The 25,680-nt window shown below is 35.9% G+C and overlaps 3 protein-coding genes across 3 annotated transcripts in view; all 3 read left to right on the top strand.

Annotated features, from left to right (window-relative positions):
- LOC144451909 (long-chain-fatty-acid--CoA ligase 1-like) overlaps positions 1 to 15,619 on the top strand; it is a 21,835-nt gene extending 6,216 nt beyond the window's left edge. Inside the window, exons 2-20 of the mRNA XM_078142811.1 lie at positions 2,212 to 2,344; positions 2,857 to 2,971; positions 3,110 to 3,177; positions 4,080 to 4,181; positions 5,811 to 5,910; positions 6,565 to 6,737; positions 7,301 to 7,333; positions 7,800 to 7,925; positions 8,086 to 8,163; positions 8,541 to 8,675; positions 9,047 to 9,132; positions 9,643 to 9,694; positions 10,412 to 10,507; positions 11,058 to 11,219; positions 11,823 to 11,939; positions 12,401 to 12,544; positions 13,273 to 13,374; positions 13,779 to 13,850; positions 15,263 to 15,619. Coding sequence (XP_077998937.1) covers positions 2,252 to 2,344; positions 2,857 to 2,971; positions 3,110 to 3,177; positions 4,080 to 4,181; positions 5,811 to 5,910; positions 6,565 to 6,737; positions 7,301 to 7,333; positions 7,800 to 7,925; positions 8,086 to 8,163; positions 8,541 to 8,675; positions 9,047 to 9,132; positions 9,643 to 9,694; positions 10,412 to 10,507; positions 11,058 to 11,219; positions 11,823 to 11,939; positions 12,401 to 12,544; positions 13,273 to 13,374; positions 13,779 to 13,850; positions 15,263 to 15,400 — 1,992 coding nt within the window. The 5' untranslated portion in view covers positions 2,212 to 2,251 and the 3' untranslated portion in view covers positions 15,401 to 15,619. The remainder of the gene's footprint in view (positions 1 to 2,211; positions 2,345 to 2,856; positions 2,972 to 3,109; positions 3,178 to 4,079; positions 4,182 to 5,810; positions 5,911 to 6,564; positions 6,738 to 7,300; positions 7,334 to 7,799; positions 7,926 to 8,085; positions 8,164 to 8,540; positions 8,676 to 9,046; positions 9,133 to 9,642; positions 9,695 to 10,411; positions 10,508 to 11,057; positions 11,220 to 11,822; positions 11,940 to 12,400; positions 12,545 to 13,272; positions 13,375 to 13,778; positions 13,851 to 15,262) is intronic.
- Positions 15,620 to 18,545: 2,926 nt separating this feature from the next.
- Positions 18,546 to 20,822, top strand: LOC144452529 (carboxylesterase 5A-like). Its single transcript, XM_078143631.1, has 3 exons — positions 18,546 to 18,618; positions 18,958 to 19,143; positions 20,581 to 20,822. Exons 1-3 carry the CDS (start codon positions 18,546 to 18,548, stop codon positions 20,820 to 20,822), a joined length of 501 nt encoding a protein of 166 aa, XP_077999757.1.
- A 1,443-nt stretch (positions 20,823 to 22,265) lies between these two features.
- Positions 22,266 to 25,643, top strand: LOC144451922 (neuroligin-4, Y-linked-like). Its single transcript, XM_078142831.1, has 5 exons — positions 22,266 to 22,315; positions 22,611 to 22,780; positions 23,669 to 23,798; positions 24,520 to 24,703; positions 25,390 to 25,643. The coding sequence occupies exons 1-5, from the start codon at positions 22,282 to 22,284 to the stop codon at positions 25,565 to 25,567; spliced, it is 696 nt and encodes a 231-aa protein (XP_077998957.1). The 5' UTR covers positions 22,266 to 22,281; the 3' UTR covers positions 25,568 to 25,643.
- The last annotated feature ends 37 nt before the right edge of the window (positions 25,644 to 25,680 follow it).

Genomic DNA, 25,680 nt, shown 5'->3' with positions numbered 1-25,680 from the left:
GTGAGATGCATGTTGTTCTAAAATAACCGTATGGCCAAATAACCCAGCTGGCCAGGGAGTGATGTACAATTAATGAATGACAAAAACAACCACATGAATGCTGCGAAAACATGATTTTATTATTCACCCACACCTGAACAGAAGTTCCTGAATTCAAGAGACTGTTTTTCTGTTTGTTCGGTCATCACAACTATAAATGATGGTACGTGACGAACGCACGTGTCAACCAATTTCGTGAGACTACGATCGATAATAGTAAGCGTACAACTCAAGCAAGTCATTACTGATTACACATTAGTCATTACCTCATTTACTTGTACGACAACTCTTGGTTTTTAAAACGTCCTATATAGCTTTACGTTTTAGGATTACCTAATGCAAAATTCTAGACTAGACGGGTAGCTGTTTAGACACGATGCGATTCATAGCACACAAATATAAATACGCACTCCACTACGTATACGTAGGTAACGTCATGTGATCTTGTCTGTCAACGAAAGTTAACGAAGGCACAATAGGTACGTGCTCTGGTGCACATGGTCAGAGCCGATCGTTCAATCGTAGTCGCAACTTTTAAAGGACGTACATTCATGATTTGAATGGACGTTGCCAAAATCCACCTACACGAAGGTTCTAAGTTAGGCTATGTTGGGGTATAACGTGAAACTAATACGAATGTAAATCCGGAAATTACCGATGAGATGTCACATGTTTGACGTGACGTGAAGTGACCTCGAAAACTTGGACTAAATTGTCGTAGATAGCGTGGTATTGCGAATGTTTATTTCGGCACTAGCAACAAGTTGATCGTTCGACTGATGTTGATTCAATCCTTCTATTAACGTGAAAATCAAAAGTTCGGTCGCCTGAAATAATTATTCAGCAATAGTTTAGTAATTCCAAACGGATTTGTAGATGTTTGTAGATGATAGTTGAAACATGCATGTCAAAGGCGTGGTCAACGTGTTCGTCACTGTCGCGGTGCGATGTCACAGTCAAAATCAACTTGTATAAATTAGGGAAGCGTGCGAATATATAGACTCGACATAAACAACTTGAAGGCTAAAAAGCATGAGAACTGGTAAATACAATTTCTAGTTGAAACTATGTTTTGCAGAGACAGTTAAATGTTTTACAATTTGAATTGCAATGTTGCGACCCAGTGAAAATGGTTACTTCAACCGATCTAATCTTTGGAATGGCCTTTAATGGGAAGTGGTGTCCTGCTGTTTGCAAAACATCCATTTCAATTTCTCCAGTGTTTAAAGCTGCCAACGTAACGCTCGTCCTAATTGGCTATTCAAAAGCGCGAGATTTAAACGGGATTGTAGATTACATCGGTTCAGATGTGGGAAGGCGGCGATCACTCCGAACAAAACAAACGTCACAACACGATGAATAGAGGTAAATAAGGACATCTAGCCGCTTTCACCACATCGGATTTTAATCAGATTGCCTGTGTTCAAGCATTCACAGTGAAGTCTACTCCACTGTATATACTAGTAGTTCAACCTCAGACCACTAAAAATATTAGTGGTCTGAGGTTCAAGTGAGTAAGAGCTATGACATCGGTGATATGGATGCTGGAGAGAGCAGATTTGAAAATGTCCTTATGTATGTGAAGTCCATGTTTATTTGTAAAGAAATCTCGTATGAACTAGTACTGTTTTTGAAGTTGGTCATCACTGTTATCTTTATGTGTCATTGTTACATACAATTTTACATTTCCAGGGTAATATAGGCCACGGAGGAGGTGGAGGTGCGTTGGCTGTAATAATTATATGTTATTCCATTTGGCGGGCATTGAAATAGATGGAGAGCGTAATACAATACTGTGCAATACAATATAGTCAAGATCGGTTCTTTCTTTCTTTCTTTCTTTCTTTCTTTCTTTCTTTCTTTCTTTCTTTCTTTCTTTCTTTCTTTCTTTCTTTCTTTCTTTCTTGCTTGCTTGCTTGCTTGCTTGCTTGCTTGCTTGCTTGCTTGCTTGCTTGCTTGCTTGCTTGCTTGCTTGCTTGATTGCTTTCTTTCTTTCTTTCTTCACTGAGACATATGTTTATAGTATACCTTTGGCATGCCGATTTTCAAATCGATAGTTAAGAAGTTAATACGAAACTTTTAAGCATTCTCTACAACCAATAGTCTAGAGTAAGAAAGTATGCATTCTATTAATAGACGTGATTATCAATCCATCTTGTTGAATCTTTACAGGTTTCTTCTTCCGTGACTTTTTAAACTCTAAACACAAACCATGGCTGAAATGTCAGCGGATGAAAAACGTGTACGGAGAATATTACAGCTTCCGTCACAGATGGACTTTCGTAAACTAAGTGTTGAATTAACGGTACGTCTTTATTAAGTTTGTATCTTCATTCTGTGAACATATGTAGCTACATGTACAATTTGACATGTCAAACGTGAATACATAGAACATTGACGGACCACAAATATGATGAGCAACCAATGCTGTTGAGTTATGACTAATAGTGTTTGATGTGATGTGATGTGACGTGGTGTGATGTGATTTGGTGTGACATGATGTGGTGTGATGTGATGTGGTGCGGTGCGGTGCGGTGTGATATGATGTGGTATGATATATGATACAATATAATATGTTATGTGATATATGATGCATGATTATTTTTGATATATTTATCGATTTTACCCGAAACATAACACATAAAAAACTAACAAAAAATTAACAAGTTTAGTGAGGGCTGATCATGTATCCGAGAACACTGTATATGTAATTCAATGTTTTATAACGGACGAAGGTGCAACATGCGTGCAAACGTTAGAATTACACACCACAGACATTTTTTTACTGTAACTTTCAATTTCTGGTCTCTTCTGCAGGACGAGAGGTTTGTTCGTGTCAACCCAATTGTACGAGACAGGCCACTCATTTCCGTGTTTTATGATGACGTCACAACCTTATATGAAGCTTTCAAACGTGGATTGAACGTTTCAAGTAAGGCTAATATTACCATATCTCGCAACTAAACATGAAAATTACAAGTAACTCAATAGAGCTATTGTTTTGAAATGTCATCTCGGACCTTGACGGTTATTATTTCGATATTATTATAAACTATGATCTGTTTTGTAGATAATGGCCCATGTCTTGGATGGCGACCAGGTCCTGATAAACCCTATCATTGGGTAACATACGATCACGTGAGTAGACCAAATTGTTCATTCTTAGAAAATGGGACTGTCAAAAGAAAGTTTATAATTTTTTTTTCTGATAACCTATAGTTACTTCCTTCATTCATATTCAGTTTACCATCCAGGAATACGTTCGAGTTTTACCCTGAAGAAGGCAACTAACTGTTGCGTTGCCGAAACGTCGGTTTTAATAAAGATCATCAGAAGATTATAGTGACTGGTCAAGACATCTTTAATTTCTACCTTGCACACTTTGCCAACATTTAGATGTACTCCCACCCACTTCTTTTAACTTCAATTGTCATAGTTGGACTGAGTATATCTCTTGAACCAATATAGTTACTGTTACTGCAACGTAAATGCTATGTTGAAGCATTGACATTCTTAAATCATTGTAACTACTATTAAAATATAGCGCCGTGTATCTCTCCTTTACATAAAGCTCTCATCACATATAAAATGAGATGTTTTTTTCATCAAGTAACCACTGATTTATTCACTAGAAATTGGTCAATTACTTAAAAAAACACTTCACATCTGTTAATTAATGTATCAATATTATCTAGTAGGCAGTGTTGAATCTGTCACCATGTTAAAACTGTACTAGTTTTAACTGGAGTATTTTTCCGATCAGGCAACCGCTATATTTACTGTGATCGCCGTTGAGGACGCTGACTTTTAGGTGCGGACTCCAAAATCAATTTGATTTCATTTGATTTGATTAATCGTGTCTATATATATTTTAAAAAACAACAACAAAAAACAACAACATCGTAGTACTCACAGGTGATGCAGTACTGTTCACCGTGTATGATGAGTAAGTTATTGTACAATTTTTTTAAAATCGTTCCAGTTGCAGCTTGTGCTGCTGTGCAGTTTTAATGAAACCTCTCTTTGATTAATTCCGTCAGGTGTACCGTCGTGCTTCCAATTTTGGTGCCGGGTTGATTGAACACGGTTGTCCTGCGGGACAAGAATCCTTCATTGGTATATACTCCCAGAACAGGGTTGGCGTAAGTAAATCTATCTTCCTCGCTACAACACTACTTCTGTATTTTTAAACTGGAATAATTCTGTACGTTGTCTTTTGGTGAGGATTATAAAATCGTCTATCAGCAAAAACCTCAGCGAAGACTATCGATTGAGAGTTTGTCATTAATATCATATATAGACGTATCACAATAAATGCGTGACATAGCCGCAGGCGGCGCTGTTCAACATCCGGGTATTTATTCTGGCCTGTCAGTCGTCAAAGCTGCAGCAAGCTAGCAGACGCCTTTGACATTTTTTGTATCAATGAATATGAGAAAAAAACGTACATTTAAAGATTTCAAACTTTTGAATGATTTTAACCTACACCACATGGGACCAAGTAGGACTCAAACTAGAAATGTTTCAAAGTCAGTCATAATTTCAAAATATAAACTTTATAAAGGCTGAGCTGAGGTGAGTTTACAATTTTTTGAATCTGTCGTCTGCAAATATTAGTAAAGTCAAAAGTGACAATGAATCCGAGTGCTAAACTGAAACGATTCAAGCCTGATCACCATACTTTCTGAATGTCATGGTTGGTTTGGGACGGCGACAGTCTGCGGAGTTTTCAACACTGTACTGATATTTAAATTACTATCACTTAGTATCAGATCCATGACTCACCCCAGGGCCGGGGGGCGTTAACAGAGCCAGAGGCCAACTCTGGTATGTGTGGCCAGTGCTGGAAACTCCAGGCCCCATTTTAGCCCCACTTTGACTATAAACCAGTGCCCCATTTTAGACCATTACAGGTTTTAAGAAATTTTAGACCAAAATATAGTTTTCTTAGGATAGGAGGCAACATTTTGGGGCAATTAATCACATTTTAGACAATATTAGAGCAAGCAAAATTGAAAAAAATGCAAAGTGAACCCTGTTTTAGACTCTCCAGCTCGAAAAACCCCCCCCATTTTTAGACTAAAGGGTAAGAAAACACACCCCAAAGGTGGCACACATACATCTGTAGACTCAAATAGGGGGAGTAGCCCCGGGACTCGTGTACCTTGGCATCAAAAACTAAAAAAATTAACACTGAGATATTTTATTTTGAGGCGACAAGGCATTTCTCAGTATCATACTTATTTGTCAAATTTTTGACTCTCTGGCTTTTTGTAAGTTGTTCTGAGAGATTTCACCTAAGTCACTCTTTTCTTTGAGAAAACATGACACGACCGTATAGAAACATCAAGTATAGTCTCCTGACAGTCTTTTCCATAGAAATAAATGTGAAATTGACTAAGTAACGATCAAGGCATCACATCAAAATTTATAAAATAATTATTCAATGAAATATATTCAAGGTACACTACTTCTAGAGATGTTTCTTATGAAATGTCACCCTAAGGTATACCATCAACAGTTTTGCTGCAATATCAAAAAAGTTAAACTTTTCCATAGACAAACGCCCATAGCAAGAACGAGTGTTCTGCACACGTGTAGAACGAAATGTCACGCTTTTATTGTGATGCAGTCTTTGACAAATTTATCCGGCTGTACAGGTTGACAGCTAACTTCAATATACAACTAATACCCAACAGTACTGAATAGTCAGCTTTGTTTATTTGTTAACAAATTGTTGTGTATTTTTGTTCCCTCGTCTCCTTTGATAGTGGACAATAGCGGAACAGGCCTGTAACATGTACTCGATGATAGTCGTGCCATTATATGATACACTGGGACCAGATGCGTGTACACACATTATTAATCAATGTAAGTTGTATTGTCTATTAATATGCCCTTAGTGATATATAATGTACGATCATTATTTTACAGCGCAAGACGTAATTTAAGAGTCTTACCAAAAAAGTACTTTGTTAAAAAGCCTTTGCCTCATGCTATTATGATCCTCATTGCTTTAGTAAACCGATTACTAAGTTTGCGACCTATAGGCAGGGACCCTGTGAATCCATTGGATTCTTACAATGAAGGCTAAAGGTTAATGAGCTGACCTCACCTGAATAGAAATGTACACACCATGGTACCAGGACAGCCCATGGAATCTACCATTTGACGTGTTAGCTCAGCTTGCTAGAGCACTCTGGCTAGTATTCAGGGGATGTGGGTTCGACTCCTACACATAACTTTCCTCAATTTCAATTCATATTATATAGATAGATAGATAGATAGATAGATAGATAGATAGATAGATAGATAGATAGATAGATAGATAGATAGATAGATAGATAGATATAATCTCGTGTGTCAAATCCCATTATACCTGAATAGTTTCATGTAGACGAAGTTATGCATTTCTTTCTCATCTAAACTTGAAGAGGAATTTTTATTTGTTTTGATCTCTATAATTATAGCTGCCCTTGCCATTTTCTTCATTAATATAATATATATAATTCATTTCATCACTAGGTGAAATAACAACAGTTGTGTGTGATGGACCTAAGAAGCTACCTTTGTTATTAAAACGTGCACATGAAACACCATCCTTAAAGAGAATCATCTTAATGGATAAATTTACAGAAGATGACGTTAACGAGGCAGCTGAAAAACATATTACACTGATATCATTTCGAGATATTGAGGTAAAGCAACCACTAAATATATACCTTAGTTTTGGCATTTTAAGGTTTCATCAGGTTTTGTAAAACTAGAAGATGTGTATAGTATTATTGAATCAGTGTATCCAATAGGAGGTTTATCCAGGTGCGAGTGGGAAAAATGATGTGAGGGCGCTAACACGGTTGAGAATTGTTGTAATCACGATAATTTGGCTACTAAATTCATCGTGGTTGAAAGATAGAAGCACATAATCCCTCACCCAAATAAACCCCACCACGATGTACAACCGACATTTGTAATAACTATTGCTGATATTTGTAATAAACTGATGACAATTTGTAATGAAAATTGCCAATATTTGTAATAAGGCGTAAAAAAAATGTTTCTCATTACTGATGCGCGCCTAATCTCTCCGACGAAGGGTTTTGCAAGGAATCGTGGAACCAACTATTTTAATGTCTTTTTTTGCTTGCTTGTTTGTTTTGCTGAATGTTTGTTTTCTGTGACTATCTTTCTTCCAAATTTGGTTGTTGTTTTTACATCATAGACAATTAACGGAAGTGTTATTATTTTTTATTCAAATCAGCGTGTTGGTGTGGCTAACTCAAGTGGTATAAAGGTAAGTTAAGTCACAGTGTTAATGTGTCCATGATTTAGTTTTAGGATTAGTTAAACAATTTTTAGTTAGAGTGTTTTCGTTGATTCTTGACCCTGATTAGAACATGCTTTGTGAATCAGTTAACCACTGCTTTGAAGACAATAGATTTTAGTCTGATCCAGTCTGTCTGTCTGCCTACTTGCCTGCCTTTCTGTGTGTGTATAAATGCATGTATGCATGCATGTATGTATGTATGTATGTATGTATGTATGTATGTATGTATGTATGTATGTATGTATGTATGTATGTGTGTGTGTGTGTGCATGCGTGTGTGTGCGTGGGTGCATGCGCGCACGTGTGTGGTGTGTGTGTGTGTGTCTGTCTGTCTGTCTGTAGGTTGGTGTGTGTGTATGAGTGAGCGAGTGAGCAAGCGAGTGAGTGCATACTTGTCAATTAATAATAACCAAAAATGTTTATTTTCCACTAGCCCCCAAATGGTGAAGACATTGCTACAATTTGTTACACCAGTGGTACGACAGGTCTGCCTAAAGGTGTTATACTGACCCATTCAAACCTCATCGCTACAGCGGCCGGTTTCCTAGCAATGAAAGGGGTGAGTAAGAAATGTATATGGTGTAAGAAACACGCACAAATCATTCATCATTATACAAAATTCTTCTGCCTTGCCTGAAAATATCTCTAAATTATTTTGTTTATTATTATTCTTATAAAATTAATATTCAGAGATAACGGGTTTCATGTTTTTGTTTCAGGATAAGTTTACGTATAGCAAGGAAGATGTATATATTTCATACCTTCCTCTCGCCCATGTCTACGAAAAATTTGTCCAGGTAAGTTTATGCCTTTATTCTTATATTAAATCCTACATTAAATATCACGTTACATGCAAAATACCATCACGTAATAGATTCAACTTCAGTGTCACAGTGTTGTCTTGCAGTTGTACACATGAAAAATATAGTCTTTACTCAAAACGTTGGTGATTTCAGAATAGTGTCGTGTCTGTAACAACAAAAATATTTGCACTCCCATTGCCAACAATTTTGGGTAACTAGGCATATGACAGAGACCAGCTGGATGTATTCTGGGTAACTTAAACTGATACGGCTGATGTTAACTCTATATCTATATTTCAAATATGTACATTATTTCAACCTGCCATTTTTTGCCTTTGAGATAAAGAAAATCTACTATATTTTTTCCGCAGTTGGTTTTGTTTATGCATGGTTGTAGGATAGGATACTTCCGAGGTGATGTCCTTGGTCTGATGGATGATGTTGGTGAACTGCAGCCCACCTTCTTTCCCCTGGTACCACGGCTAATGAATAGAATGTATGACAAGGTAAATATACATATTCTTCTTATAGTAATTTCTGTTTTTTACTTTGACTTCTGCCTGGCATCTTGTTCAGTGATGATCATGTGGTCTCGGAAGATTGTATGATAAACGAAGTGCGCCTTGAGCAGCGAAACCTTGAGAAGTGAGGGACTAGTCCTTGTCCTAAAGTCACTCACTTCTAGTGGCTTTGCCGCTTGGGGCGCACTTCGTGCATGCACAAAGGGACAATAGTCACGAGTCTGGCAGCAAGACTACCATTACTCGCCGTCTGTTCTCCCGTGTGTCTGTCTGACTGACCGACTTATTGAATGTCTGTTGTCTGTTTATTTTTGTGGTCCTACTAATTCTTACATATGGCAATTTATCATTTCCAGATAAACAGTGGGGTGGCAGCCAAACCAGTTGTGATAAGAAAGTTTTTTGCCAAGGCATTAAAAAAAAAGGAGTTGGAGCTACGAAAGTATGTCAAAGAAATACAGTCTCATAACTAGAACATCAAGTTTAACAATCACACCAAAATTTCTGTTGAAACGTCAAGCTTTATTGTGTGTGTGTGTGTGTATGTATGTACATGTATGTATGTATAATGTATGTATGTATGTATGTATGTGTGTGTGTGTGTGTATGTATGTATGTATGTGTGTGTATGTATGTATGTATGTATGTGTGTGTGTGTATGTGTGTGTGTATGTATGTATGTATGTATGTATGTATGTGTGTGTGTGTATGTGTGTGTGTATGTATGTATGTATGTATGTTGTATGTATGTTTTATGAATTGGAGAGAGACAGAGATCTCGACAGACAGACAGACAAAGGGAGACAGTAATACATACATACATAAATACATAGACAGACGGATGAACAGAGACAGACAGGCAGACAATGAGGAGAGGAGAAGGTATACAGTAATTAATCATATGTTTTCAATGAGCTGCTAATTGCATAATATACTTTTCTGATTATTACAGGGGTATTATAAGAGGGGATGGTTTCTGGGATAAAGCTTTCAAGAAACCACGAGTAAGTCTACAGTGATCACATTTCCCATTTCCAAAGTTCTTGATTTTGAAGTTAGCATTCAGCCAAGAAACATATCTACAACCCATAACACCAATGTAAACTATTTTCTGTATGTACCACGATCATTTATAACATCCATATCAAGTGTAAAGGTATACTGTTTCATTTGCTAATTGACCACATTAGAAAGGCCACATAAATTGGCTTATAAATGAACCAATTGAAACAGTCAGTATACTTTTACACTTGATGTGAATGCTATAAATGAGTGTAGCACATAGAGAAAGTGCTTTACTTCAGTATTACTTTGTTGTATTAGCAAATGAAACAGTATATTTTTACACTTGATATGAATGCTATAAACGAGTGTAGCACATAGAGAAAGTACTTTACTTCAGTGTTACTTGTTGTAATATGAATGCTATAAATGAGTGTAGCAAATAAAGAAAGTGCTTTACTTCAGTGTTGCTCATTGTACAGTATTAAGAAATGTTCCCTTTGACCTGAAGCATTCCATGATTCAGCAAAGTCTAGTCACTGAATGCATTTGAATCATTTACAAAAGATTGTGTCAGATAGTAGGAACAAGGCACTCGATCACTGACGGAACAAAAAAGAAAGTAGGAAACTGAGATAACTAAAAGAAATCACGCCAAGTACACTACATCAGATGTTAATAAGATTGATGTGATGTAATTTTGTACTTTTATTTTGCAGCAAAGCGTTGGTGGTCGGGTGAAACTTCTCAGCATAGGAGCAGCACCAGTATCTCCCAAGATTATTACGTTTGGGAGAAGTGTCTTCGGTTGCAATGTAAGTGACATTTAGTGTTGAATCTTACAATTTATGTAGCTGTGAATAAATTCCAATATATCAAAACAAAACACATGTTAGACAGTAAAATATAGTTCCTTTGGAACTGTAAATTTGTTTTTGACCCATCTACTACAGCCCTTGATCATGCAAAACATTTTTGTTTATGAATCCACTATAGATGTGTGACATAGAGGGCGCTATAGACTATAGTAATTACGTACCACTTTTATTTATAAGTTACTGAAATGGTAAAATGAATTTTTTTTACCTTACATGTAGGAATTGCAATGTATTAGATGTCCAATACAAGTTTGTAAAAATAGAATACGAAAACCCTTTTCTCAGCAGGGAGGGTGATACTTCTTTGGAAATTTTCCAGGTCTTTTAAGTTTTGCTTTGTTTGTGTTGTTTGTTTTGTTTTTGTTGTTTGTTATTTCTACTCTTCACAATATTTTACGTTGATATGGTGATCACTATCTATATTTCTTCATAAAGTGAAGTTAACCCAGTGCTGTCCATTCTGAAGTTAATATTAGTTAATTTCCAGTTCGTTGAAGGGTATGGCCAAACAGAATGTAGTGCCATCTGTACGGTAACTCCACTGAATGATACAAGTACTGGACACGTTGGTGCTCCCGTGCCCTGCTTTGCTATTAAATTAGAAAGTGTACCTGAAATGGAATATTATGCTGAAAAGGACCAAGGAGAGGTTAGTCAAGTTTAAAACAGATTTCAATTCCATTAAATCTATGTGATCATCATAAAACCACTTCTTTATGATAACTTTCCATCATTTTACATTGCTTTACAGGCTACCTTAATGTGGCGATGTAACTGCTACCATATTTGCTTCATCAGTTCAAAGCTAATACCCAGCTGTTCAATTCTGCAATAAAGCCACTCGTTAGATATGGACCCCACTGCATAGATTAAAAATGACCGCCATTTTCAAGATGGCTACCACTTATATTTCATAATTTACACTTCACAGTAGCTTCATGAAAAATATGTTGTTGTTTATCAGATAAGTGCACAAAATTGGCTAAAAATTAATTAACGTTCAAAATTCCTATTTAAATCTAAGTATGGACCATTTACATAAAATTTATGGGCACCGTTTTCAAGATGGCCGCCATGCATAATTGAATATTTTACAACAGATGAGATGTTATGGCTCAGCCTGGATGAATGGGTTGCTTGTGCGTGAAGTGTGTTGATTTCTATTTATGTAAAATCTACTCAAGATGTTATATTCAGTTGGCACAAATTGATTTCTGATAGTGTAGTTTAAGTTTGTTATTTACTGTTCCAGGTTTGTTTGAAAGGTCCTGGTGTTTTTAAAGGGTATTACAAAGACCCAGTTAAAACAGCAGAAGCCCTTGACAAAGATGGTTGGCTCCATACTGGCGACATTGGTCAATGGCTATCGGTAGGACTAATTGTTGAAGTTATTTATTTTTAAAGTTAACTTACCCAATTATGATGACATAACAACAACTTTATTATGTTTTTGTACTCGGCTAAACAACATTCAACTGGTACATCACATCCTATCTGTGTACACATCTGTTTCCATTTCCCCATACATATAGAAACCCCGCCATGCAAAGTTTGATCACTAGTGTGTACCTGTGATTAAAAGCAATTACTTGTGTGTACGAAGTTTGTTTACAAATATTTTCATGTACATACCATTTAACTAACATTTGACTCATTTTAATTATCTTAGTCGGTTAGTGACAAATATGGACTTGGAGAGATTTGAAGAACTCTGATTTGAGGAAAATTTGTCCCTGAGGTGAATTCTTACCTCACTTGTGGCCTTTTCAGAACTAAATGACATTATGTTTGCATCATATGAAGTGATATTGTACTGTATTTTATTTTTAGAATGGCGCATTGAAGATAATTGATCGAAAGAAACACATATTTAAACTTGCCCAAGGTGAATACATAGCTCCTGAAAAGATAGAAAACACGTACATTAGGAGTCCATTTGTAGCACAAATATTCATATACGGAGAAAGTCTGAAGGTGAGTTTGAAGTAAAACATCAGAGCTATCTATATTAGGCCAAAAAAGACATAATGTAGTTCTGATAATAAAATGCCCCAATTTCAAAATGGGGGGGGGGGGGGGGGGGGGGGGGGGGGGGGGGCAGGTCAAAGGATCGTCAAGGATCTGTTAAATGTTCTCTTCATATTTACAGAGGTCAACAGACTTCTCAGCTACATAATTACACATTCTGTACTCTATGCAGAAGACAATGTCGTGTGATACGCTGTATTCCACCATGTTGTTTTGATGACAAGAGGTAATGATGTCGTAAACAAATCTTACTATTTCTTAGCGAGACTCGCTATTCACATTACTGTGCAATTTCTTAATCATGTTTTTGAATTACCTAAGAAATAGTTTAGGGCGGCAGTAAAAAACTAGGTTGAGTCGGGTTACCGGAACAAAACAATTTTTTCTTTTTTGGCCATAACTTCATAGGTTTTCACAGAACATTCCAGTATACTTTTTGAAATGAAGATAACCCCATGTATGCATACTAGTTCAAGTGGAATGAATACAAATTGTTAGACATTTTGATTGACAGTTCAAGTAATCACAAGAACATGCACTTTCTAGTGATTTGATTGTGCTATGCAATACAAGAATGTCATTCTTTTTCCATTAATATCAGCTATTGTTTTTGAAGTTGCGATAAAATGAACTATAAACCTCTAATCATCAATTTCGGTTTCTTACATGTATAGTCAACCTTAATCGCGATTGTTGTTCCGGATCCGGAAACAGTACCGAAATGGGCGGCAGCAAAAGGCATCAGGGGAGATCTGGAGTATCTGTGCAGAAATAAGGTAAGATTATCTACAATTAATATATGCATGGATATGGTAAGATAAAATTGTCATTTCAAATAAGCAGAGAAGAGGTAAAACACAAGCTATAATTTGAATTATTTAAAAGGTTATTAATTTGACGCTATCAATGGACATTAGTGTAATTACACTCACAGTACTATGAGCATGTTTAGACTTTTCTTGATTACAGGGTGATTATGTCCACATAACCAAGGCACTGCTATCAACCATTTGTGTATCTACCACATGCAGTAACAATAGTTTTAGTTTATTGTCTTAGTTTGCTGATAGCTTGGTTTCCATAGTAGTATCATATAATAGAAAATAATAGCTTTTCGTCCCTTGTATTACACTGAACTTTACATTAGAAAGTTATGCCTATACCATTTGATTTGTTTAAGGTTGTGAAGGCGGCAACATTGAAGAGTTTGCAAGACATTGGTAGAGAGGGCGGTTTACATTCTTTTGAACAGGTAGGATCCAAACACAAATAACACCTTACAAGCTATCATAAGAAAATATATAATTACAGTGTATTTTTTAATTCTTTACTTCTTCCACAAACCTCCAGAAATTTTGCTTCTTGCGTCTTTGCATCTATGGATGATGTTGAACATCCCTCTTTCTGAGTTTGTGCCACTGACAGTTCATTAGAGCTGCATTAGCTGCAACTGCATATTTTATTTTAAATGTTTGGTAGATACAATAGCTTACTCCGAATATTGTACACACTGAACAGTATTAAATCACCTATACATGTAGGTGATATTTTTTGTAGCTGTATACATGATAAATCAAATCAAATTGATTTTTGGGTCTGTACCCAAAAAATCAGCGCCCTCAACGGTGATCATGATTTAAGTTGTTATTGCAACACTAATGGATAAGATCAACCACATTTCTGATTATTGGCATTTTAACACTTCTTAAGTGAATATATTGTGGTTATCTGCTCGAAAAATGATACTCTAGTTACAACTAGTGCAGTTTTAACATGGTGACAGATTTAAAACAAGCTTTCGCTCAAGATTTAATCCTGCCACTACACTACCTACAGATAATATTGACCACTGAGTAACAGTTATATTGTCTTTTTATAAGTAACTGACCAATTTTCAGTGAATATCTAGTCAGTTATTTGTTGAACAAAATATCCCAATTGCAGCTAGTGCACCTTTAATATGGCCACATGGCTGAGGATTGGGGTTTTTAATTCTAAAAACAATTTTATCATGGCTTCCTACTGAAATCAATGCAAAACAACATATGCCAAGTCCTTGTTTGTAACTCATTAAATTGCAAAAGATTAAAAGATGTGGAAAAAGTTTGTTATTGTACGTACAGTAACAAACTTGTTACATATTTTTGAGCTTTTTGTAATGTTTTGATTGACCAACACAGACTTGGTCAGTGTTGTTTCACATTGATTTTTCAAGTAAGAAGCTATGATGAAATTGTTTTATAAATTAAAAATCCAAAATAAATACCCAATGCTCATCCATATAAACCCTCAAGGGTGAACAAATCATTTTATGAACTGGTGATCCCCGGACCAGTGCCTTAAAAAATCCAGTTGGCCTGCTGAAAGAATTAGTGGTCCCAGGTCCCACTAATATGAAACATTAAATCTTACCTATGAATCTGTATATTCAGACGACTTTTTAACAAAAACAAAAACAAAAAAAATACAACATACAACAACAGTAAGGTACTGGTCCAACGGACCAGACAAGGTAAAATTTGTGTGGTCCGTCCAAAAAAATCACTAGTCCCGGATCTAGGACCAGTGGATTTGTTCACCCCTGACCCTATATAGCATGATTTCTGTTTGAGGCATTGAATCCAACTTACAGTTGACTGAATATTCTCCTGGATTCAATTACAGGTGAAGGATGTATATCTGTCATCTGAGATGTTTTCCATAGAGAATGAACTGCTCACACCGACAATGAAAAACAAGAGACCAAGTTTAAAAAAATATTTTGCCAAGCAAATAGAGGAAATGTACAGCCATCATGGATAAATGAATCATTATAATCACATGACAAGGAGGTCTAATTTATGAGAGTATACTCTGAATACAGTAAAGGCATTATTATTCAGTATTATTCCAAAACATTGCCCTGAAATGTATGAGGTGCATGAAATAATAATTTTTTTGAAATTTGTTCACAAGTTGTAAGAAGCTACGGTATATATGTATTATACGTCTTTCAAATTAGGGCCACAAAATAAACACAGACACAGACATACATACATAGGTACGTACGTACGTACATACATATGTATGTCTGTGTCTGTGTGTATTTTACATATTACATGCATTATGTAACATACATACATGTACATACATACATACCATACATACATACATACATACATGCATACATACATACATACATACATACATACATACATACATACATGCATCCATCACACACACAGACAGACAGACAGACAGACAAAATAAACGTATGATAGATATTTGGTGGTATATTAGTGCGAATTAATCAATGTACATGTATACAGATCATTTCTATGTTATCTTGTGCTTGAAACTAACATTTATAATTATTTTAATAAGTAATATAACAATGGTAACTAACCTGCAGTCTATAAGTAATGTACGAATGCAAAAATTATCCAATGATTTGTCTACATGAAATAATAAAATGAGATGCTATAATACTCAGTCATAAACTTGCCGAAAATGTACCAAGTGCTACCATTTTTCTTTTCTTTGTTTTAAGAACTTTAAACTTAGATGATTATAATCCTGACAACTCACAACTCCACAATGATAATTTTGAGAAGTGTAACAAATTAATCAAGGTAAAATATTATCAATATAATAAAGATATTTTAGCATACTATTTTCTAAATATTTGTAACGTTTGTTTATGTCATCATTAACGTGACATGTTGAGTGGCATGTATATTTAAGTTTGTGTTAGTTCAGAAGATGGCTATTAAACAGACGTGGTCTGGATTTTGCTCATCAAGTTTGTTTTATAGCAAAATAAATTGCTACCAAACCAGAGTGACTATAGAGTTTCAATTGGGCAGCATGGTGTTAATACTAAACTTTGTCAATACAAGGCTTGGTTACTGTACTGCCTTAATTCGTCTATGATTTGACAGGTTTTCTTGCATATCAGGAGTGTGTTGTCAGTTAGCAAATGAAACAGTATACTTTTACACTTGATATGGATGCTATAAACGTTTGTGGTACAAACAGAAAACGCTTTACTTTGGTGTTATGGGTTGTATTAGCAAATGAAACGGTATACTTTTACACTTGATATGTATGTTATAAATGATGTATGCTATAAATGATTGTGGTACATACAGAAAACACTTTGGTGTTATGGGTTGCAAAATTGATAATGCCATAGTAATCAATTAGATTACGTGGACTGTTTGATTTCTATCGAAATATAAGATATGGGAACATCTGGTGTGGTAACACGTGAAAATAACAAAATGTTAGCAATGTTATGTTGTCATCGTGGTATTGTAAACCTAGATATTTTTGACACTGGAAAACTTTGTGATTTTACAGTCTTCAGTTCTCAAAGACTAATTTTCACTAATTACCAGACTGGTACATTGTGTTTATGTACAAGAAGGCATTTTAGTCACTACTTATTTTTGCATTTTTGTTTTCCAGCGAAAGTAAGTTTTTATAGTGAAAATTTCCAGGTTTACAGTATAGCTGCATGTACATGTACAAAAATAGTTACTACATTGTATATATATGCCTGTAGTAATGTTGAGTTCTGTTATCACATTCTTGCAAATTGGTAAACTTTCTGATGATATGATGTGTGTTTCTAGGTATGTTTTCATGTTGATGTGGCATGGAGTGGTCATGTGTTGTTCTCTGACAAGGGGTAGGGAATGTGGTATGGGGTGGTCATATTATTTAGAAATTAAATGTCCTTTCTACTCTGATCATATTTATGATTCGATCGTTATCTTAAATTTCCTTTTATTTCTGCCATGTACACATTTTGATTAAACCAAGTCACATTTTATCTTTGCTATCAAAACAAATGATATTGCCCAGTTTGACAAAATCATGGGAAAACACAGCTGACCAGTACACCAATAGTGTGGCTATATCCTTTGAGATAGACATTTCTAATTGAGTGCAAATAGGGGACATTTGGCAGTATGGCAGCTAAGATGTATATGTTATTAGCATGTATTGTTTTCCTACCTGTTAGCTGTGTGGCATATTCCACTACCTATGTCAATTACACTTACGTAGAGACTAGCACAACTTATGGCCAAGTACGTGGGTATCGAGTTCTCCACGATAATGGCCGAGAGATGGATGTATTTCTTGGGCTTCCATTCGCCGCTCCTCCCCTTGGTGACTTGAGATTTGCCAATCCTAAATACCCTGAGCCTTGGGATGACGTGTATGATGCGACTGAGTATAAACCTGTGTGTACCCAAGAGTCGTCGTCTTTACCAATTGATGAAGACTGCCTGTATCTAAACGTCTTTGCTCCTTATGTAAGTAAACATCTAATACTATAGGAATTTGTATATACTATACATTCTAACAGGCATTGTGCAGTCTTGGTGTGTAGTATTTTTAATGAACCAGAGCAAGATACACAGGAGCCGTTACACAGTGTTTTACGCTAGCTGTTACGATCGTCAGTCGTCTGAATGGGGACCTTAAAAAGACAATGCTATACACCATCTTGTTAAATTTTATGATTTGCTCATATATTTTTGCAGAAAACATAATAAATTACTTTGTGTTGCTGGGGACGATGTTACTGCTAAACCTTCATAAAAAGATTTCTTCCATGAAATGCCTGGGAGGTAACCCTATCAACATAAAACACATGAAATTGGAAACTGTATACTCATCCTACAGGAGTGTGTGTGTGTATATATATATATATATAAAGGCTATGTTTTAATACAATGAATTTCAGAATGCCAGTAGAACGGAGCCATATCCTGTCTTGTTTTTCATCCATGGTGGTTGTTTCGTGTTTGGTTCAGCAAATGATTACGACGGCAGTTTTTTCCCACAGCAAGATGTGATATTTGTCGGTGTTAATTATAGACTTCAGTCATTTGGTAAGTTACTGTTGGCTTTGTGCGAAAAGTTTTTCGGTAAGGTAATACTCACTAAATGACACATGACTCGACTGATAAAATGTGTGTTAACTAACCACAATGATCAATATAACCTAGCTGTCGTCAATTTGATTGGTTAGGAGACCTACAGATATGTGATGGTATTTTTCACCAAACCTGTATTTTGCTTATTGTGTTACATGGTTACTGGTCAATGAAAACAGGACTTCTCACAGCTAGATGTGTGAAACAGTATGTGGCAAATAATATGCATGTATTTTAATACAAAGTTTTACACCTCCAACCTTTACAAAAGTAATAAATGTGAAAGTAACCCTAAAAGATTCACCTTTCCCTAGTTTTTGCACTTGAAAGTTTGTGTTCAAATATGTTATTCACATAATTTTATAGTTCAAATTATTTACAACTTGTTAACACATTCCATTTTATATATTTTTCTCAAACCATCTTTAGGGTTTTTAAGCACAGGTGATGAGGTTGCCCCTGGTAACTGGGGATTATTAGATAATGTGATTGCATTAGAGTGGGTTCGTGACAACATTGCATCTTTTGGCGGAGACCCAACTCAAGTAACTGTATTTGGTCATAGTGCAGGAGCTGTGATGGCATCGATGCATATGTATTCACCTCTATCATCAGGTTTGTGATTTACATATCCATTTACTTATTAACATTTGACGACTATATAAATTGGCCTTTTAAAGCCAATGTGATCATGGATCCAGCACACGAAGGGTCTATGCTATCATAATTTAGCATTCAAGACCATGAATCCAAAGTTTTCTTTATTACTTCAAATCTAGCGCCAAACTGGTGATATACAGTAGACCCTCGCTAACTCGCGGGTGTCCGGGTCCATCAAGGAACCCGCGAGTTAGCGAGGACCGCGACTTAGCGAGGTGCTCATTATATATTCAAAACCACACATTAACACACGTCACACGTCATTATTGTCGAACTCTCTTTAATGTAAATAACATGGAAATGTTCAAAATATCGATTTTGAAAGTAAAAAAAAATACCAAAAAGTACCAAAAAGCTTTGTTGATTACGGGGAAAAAAGGCAAAGAAAAAAATCGTACATGTATTTGGAATGATTGAAAATCATGTTGTAGTTTTCAACACACTTGCAAATGTCCTATCATAAAAACTGGGTGATACTTGTCTGATGCTGCTTTTTCTTCTGGATACTGCGACAGTTCTCGATAAGTCCCTTGATTTGAAGCAGTTTAAGTTCGTTGACATCGCTTGAATTTGCTGATTCGAAGAACGAAAGTGCCATTTCAAGTCCTTTGATGGCTTCGGTGACGCATGGATGTATTAGTGAGATCTCACTAATACATCCATGGGTGACGGTAGCGGGTGCAGGCGGGGTTGGTGGTGGTGGCATGTTTTCCTTCTCTACTACGTCATTCGGACTGGCATCATCTTCGGCGGCATCGTCACTGTCTAAGTTTGCAAACAACGACACAATACCGTCATCGGACAACATTTCAAAAGTAGGCAGACAGTCATCGACGTCGATCCATTCCTGCAGAGTTCCTTCCGTGTATTCACCATCTAAACCATGCTCTGTTGCCGTGTTGAGAAGGGCCGCGATTGGCTCTGCTTCCGTGTCTGCTAAAACATTGGGTTCTGTTTGGTGCTCATCAGTGAAAGCTTTGCCTAGTCCCTTCATCCAACAGTTCTCAATTGAAGCTGGCCTAATCTGTCTCCAAGACTTGGAAATTATGTAGCACATGTCTTTGATGGTGTATGTCTTTAAACTGGAAACTAACGATGTGTACTGTGGGTCGAGTAGTAGATGCAGAAGTAATGTTCAAGCTTTGTCGAAGGCGATTGCTAACATCAAAGTCAAACCGCGACACCTCTTCATCGAAACACCAATGAGTTTGAAATTGGCAGGCGTGCCATTTGTTTAAAAAAATACACAAAGGGGAGTTCCGAAAACAATAGGAAAACAAAAGAAAAAAATGGGATCCAAGGTGACACCCGCGACTTAGCCGAATCCGCGACTTACCGAGGCGCGAGTTAGCGAGGGCCCACTGTATTATAAAAAATCTCTTCCCTTTCCAGGTTTAATTGCCGGATCCTTGCCTCAAAGTGGTAATGCAATGACACCTTGGGCTGTGTACAGATCTCCCCATGACCCTCTGGATAATGCAAGAGAACTAGCTGAGCTGGTGAACTGTCCTACAACATCATCTTCAGACATAGTCGATTGTCTTCGAGCAAAGCCTTGGCAAGAGCTAGTAGACCAGCCAGTAAATGTAAGTGTACAAAAGTTTAAAGTTTCACAAGCTCAGTCAATAGACTAAATATCCGACCAACTAACAATTAACCAGTCTGCCCAAAACATGAGTCTGTCATTGAAATATAGTCATTGTACAAACACAATATATAACCAACAAACTGTCTAAAAAGTAATGAAATGTATTAACCTTTCAATGGTCTTATGAATTGTGCATTATGATTATTTGAATGATCAGTAATCTGCATATGTACAAAATTTTTACCCATTGCGAGATTATTTAGGCATGCAAGTTGCAACCAAACATCAGATGTGATCCAAATGAGTTTCATAAAGGTACATGTGTATAAACCAGTGTAAAGAGCACCACCACCCAATGATGTGAATATGTATATATAGACTTTTTCTGTACATGTATTTACAAAGGGACATCTACCGCCAGATCAATTGACTGACCATGTTTATGTCAATAATACTAATTATATTTCAGTTATTTCACCCAAAACTTCATCTAGTTTTTTATTACCCTCAAGAATGTGTGTGAATTTTGTTGAATTGAGCCAGGGTCAACATTGACAAGATGATGACACGGACAGGGAGACACGCATACATATAGAGATACAGACAGACAGACAGACTGTGTACAATTATAAAGCCATACTCTTATGGGAGGTCAAAATGACTGAGAATAACATAGAGAGACAGACAACTGTGTAGATATACAACCCATGAAAAAACACCAGTGTGTTTGCTTGAATGAAATGAGCCAAAGAAAGACTAATCACACACAAAGACAAAATTAGGAAAAGGGAACAATGACACAAAAACAACAGGGTGTGCCTGTAATATATAGGTCACACTTTTAACAGTTTGTTTATATCTGTGGAAGTTATAATGTACACTAACAGCTGTACTTGATTGTTATCACATGTAGCATGATTCTATCAGTAAACAGTCATGAGATCTTGGCTCATGTGCTGTTTATAGCTAGTACTGGCAGTATAATTACATTGTTCATCTTTGTATGAAACTTACCTCATTCCTGTGTACCATGAGAAGGCAAACGCACTGGTGCTTTTTTGCTGGTTGTACATACAGAGAATGTAAAGATGGACTTGAATCATATTATGTAGAATCTATTTACAGCTGTAAAATACTAAATATTGGCATTTACATATTTTTATCTTTGTATTCACACATTTATCACATACCTCTCCTACTTGTCAGCAATCATCAAATGATGAAATCCTATCCAACTTGCTAGCTATAACGATATCATTTATTTTTCTCCTTGGATAAAGAGAATGTGTTTACGAACACGCGAGTCAAAACTGACTCTTTATATAATTTGTAATATTATCAGCGTGCATATAGAAATGCTAATAACTGTTATGATTGATATATTGTACATATTTTTCTAGCCACCAACACCTTACTGCCCATGGACACCTGTTGTGGATGGATATTTCCTTCTTGATGATCCTAGAAATTCACTTGAAAAGGGAGAATTTGTTAAAGTACCCTTAATGGTTGGTACCCTAAAAGACGAAATGAGCGCTCGTAAGTATTCATGAAAACCAAGCATTTCAAATATATACTTCATATTTTTCATATTTCTGTTATTTTTGAAATTCTAATAATTAATGTTGAATGGTGATTTTTGAATTTGTAAATTTGAATTTCGATAGTATGAAATCATTTGCTTATTTCCTGTGTGTGGTAATTCATAAAATGAATTCTGAAAATAGTTTTGCCTCTAAATTTATTATGCAGGTAAGAAGTGAGTTAGTGGGTATTTTATTATATTAGGAGATGATATTCTAATGAACAAGATTTGGCTTCTTTTGTTTGCTAGCTCCACCTGACATGACTCGTGAAGACTTCAACAGTACTGTTGAGAATTTTGTTGAACTTCGATGGGCTTATACTGGTAATCAAGATGAAATAACTGATGCCCTGATATATGAATACTGTGACCCAACTGACATTGACAATGAATTTACCCTTCGAAGTGAATTTACTCAGGTGTGAAATTATTCATATGATGATGAATATGGTTATTTTTCATTTAAACAGTTAAATTTTATTAATTTGTTCTTGCATAATTTAGAACACTCAAGTATCCAAAAGATAAAATATATAATAAAGCACCATAGCTTATTTTATCATTTCTAGAATTAAGCTACATTCTCATGCAATAAATCAATGGTATCTGTAAGCTGAAGTTAATTGTATATGTTGTAAGATATCTAAAGACATCATCAAGTGCATATCATATTATACAAAATATTATTATCATATTATTAAAAATTGTTGTATAATGGATCTATAGCAAGTAATAAAGTGATGTAATATACCATGTGACAGCAGCCTCTGTCAAGGAACACCATATCACATCATATATTCATAACCACAGCTTTAAACTCCAATAACGCCTGTGGCTGTTATTGTACATGTACCATGCATAAGGCAAAAATATGGAATACATGTATATACTCTGGTCATTCCACGTCATGGCAATGTGTGTCTATGTCATGACAATGCATGTCTATGTCACTGCTTTTGCTGTGATCAAGGTATGAGTCAAAACATTCAAAATTGCCATTATTTTCCCCAATTTTTCTTTGATATTACTGGCGCTGGTATAATTATGTTTTTCTTCATTCAGCCACAAAATACTCGTGACCTTGCGACTCATAGTGACAAAGGCCCCCTTAAAGGTCACTTGTATTTTCCTTGGCTGAACGAAGAAATATATTGAGGAATAACATATCTAATTATACAAGAATTGTTCAAGACTTTTATATGTACGCATTTTCAACCAAGTAAAAACACCTACACACACTATGTAATCATAACTATAATAACATGTTATATGTTGTGATTTTTTCACCATAATTCTACTTCATTTAGTTGGTAACAGACTATACATATGTAGCAGCAGCAGAACTGGAAGCCACTGGTCATTCCTACATGGAAGAGAATACATACTATTATTCCTGGCATTATAGATCGGAACATCATCCACGACCAATATGGACAGGTATGTATAGTTAGATGTGATATCATATTAGTCTAGGTTACCCAGACTCTCAATACTGGGGCTTTTCTACAAGACCAATATGGACAGGTATGTATAGTTAGAAGTGATATCATATTAGTCTAGGTTACCCAGACTCTCACAGCTGGGGCTCTTCTACGAGACCAATATAGACATGTATGTATAGTTAGAAGTGATATCATATTAGTCTAGGTTACCCAGACTCTCTCACAGCTGGGGCTCTTCTATGAGACCAATATGGACATGTATGTATAGCTAGAAGTTAGTCTAGGTTACCCAGACTCTCAATACTGGGGACTCTACTATGAGACCACCAAGATCTTGCTTGGGGAGGTCTTGTAGGCAGAGCCCCCAGCAGCAAGAGTCTGGGTAACAGAGAATAATGTTATATTTTGGTTTAGTTTCTGTAATATATACAGTAGATGCCAGTTAACATGAAACTGAACATTGTCTGACTCAACAGAAACTGTACAATCAACATATATTTATCATCTGGCTGGATCTTACTAATTACATTAGTGAGATTTTTTTATGAGTGTTAAACACATCGGTCTGGCACAACAAAAAACTTGCCAAAGCTTGATTGAATTTTAGCAAAATGGCATCATTGGGATTGGGTCTTGGTTACACAATATGTTGTCATCCAAAATTTACAGAAAGAAATTTTTGTGTGGCGGTAAAATCTATAAACCTCTCATTGTAGGTGCACAGCATAGCTATGAGTTGTATCTGGAATTTGGTGTTCCATACTATGGCTTAGGACGTGAGTGTCCTTGGAATTGTTACTATAGTGATAGTTGGTGGACCTATCAGGAAGCCTGGACAGATAAAGACAGAGAAATAAGTGACCTCTTCATAACCTTAATATCCAACCTTGCAAAATATGGGTAAATATACAATGTAATATTAAATTCCAAAATATGGGTAAATATATGATATACAATCAACGTAATAATCATTATGTATACGTGCAGATGTATAGTACATGTATGGGTTGACCAATTCATGCACTTAGCGAAGATACGAATATTCAGTTTTCTGGTCATATCATTCTGCATCATCCTCGCAAGCCACAGTATATTTTTCCGCAGATTCAACGAAAAATGATGTGTGTCATAGACGGTGCCGTAAAAGTGGCTGTGGTTTACGATATTCTGATTCAAATTTGTTCTATTTTCATGAATACTAGTAACAAGTCAGTACCACAAGGGAAATTATTTCATGACTATAGACAGTTGTCTGAGCTATAGTGTATGAGGAAAATTGTATTCCACACTTCATTAGGTTGATCCTATCTTTTTAATCCTGTGTTTGTCATCAGCAAACTTGTAACAGACTGTAGAAATAACAATTCAAGTCTGAAGGGTTCTTATCAATAAACGGTGATAATTTTCGCCAAGATGCACGCTTGTTGTGTCACCATCATACTATGACAGTATGTTTGGTTTTTGATCAGACCATGGAGGGTGTAATGTTTGTTCTTGTAAAATACAAATAGCCTAAATGGCAATATATTAAAAACAGTGTTTTTTGTGTTTTAAAAGTCATTAAACCATATCATGTTTCTCAACAGAAATCCAACACCAAGTCCAGTACATGGTTTGACGTGGGAGCCATTTGATGACATCACCGAAGCTTATCTCCAGATTAATGATGTCAGCGTGGTCGACTATCACTACAGACCCAGGGAGATGTTATTTTGGCAAGACTATATTCAGAGTGTGGCATATCGACAAAGTCCTGCCATTTAAACTCTGTGTGCATAGATTATTTTTTCAAAATCTAATAAACTCAATATAATAAATCTGACATGTTAGATGTTATGGAAAGAACTTTCGTTTGTGTCATTACTTGTGTCAATCAT

The sequence above is a fragment of the Glandiceps talaboti genome, chromosome 22 (assembly GCF_964340395.1).
Source record: "Glandiceps talaboti chromosome 22, keGlaTala1.1, whole genome shotgun sequence".
NCBI classification, from domain to species: domain Eukaryota; kingdom Metazoa; phylum Hemichordata; class Enteropneusta; family Spengelidae; genus Glandiceps; species Glandiceps talaboti.
Note: the sequence above shows the minus strand (reverse complement) of the source record. Positions and strands in the feature narration are given on the sequence as shown.

Excerpts from the sequence above, each read along its gene's own strand:
- LOC144452529 (XM_078143631.1), top strand. The coding sequence starts at position 18,546 with ATGACTCGACTGATAAAATGTGTGTTAACTAACCACAATGATCAATAT. Across the intron at positions 18,619-18,957 it reads AGCTGTCGTCAATTTGATTG|GGTTTTTAAGCACAGGTGAT; the intron begins GTTAGGAGACCT and ends AACCATCTTTAG. Across the intron at positions 19,144-20,580 it reads GTATTCACCTCTATCATCAG|GTTTAATTGCCGGATCCTTG; the intron begins GTTTGTGATTTA and ends TTCCCTTTCCAG.
- LOC144451922 (XM_078142831.1), top strand. The coding sequence starts at position 22,282 with ATGGTTGGTACCCTAAAAGACGAAATGAGCGCTC. Across the intron at positions 22,316-22,610 it reads AAAAGACGAAATGAGCGCTC|CTCCACCTGACATGACTCGT; the intron begins GTAAGTATTCAT and ends TTTGTTTGCTAG. Across the intron at positions 22,781-23,668 it reads TTCGAAGTGAATTTACTCAG|TTGGTAACAGACTATACATA; the intron begins GTGTGAAATTAT and ends TACTTCATTTAG.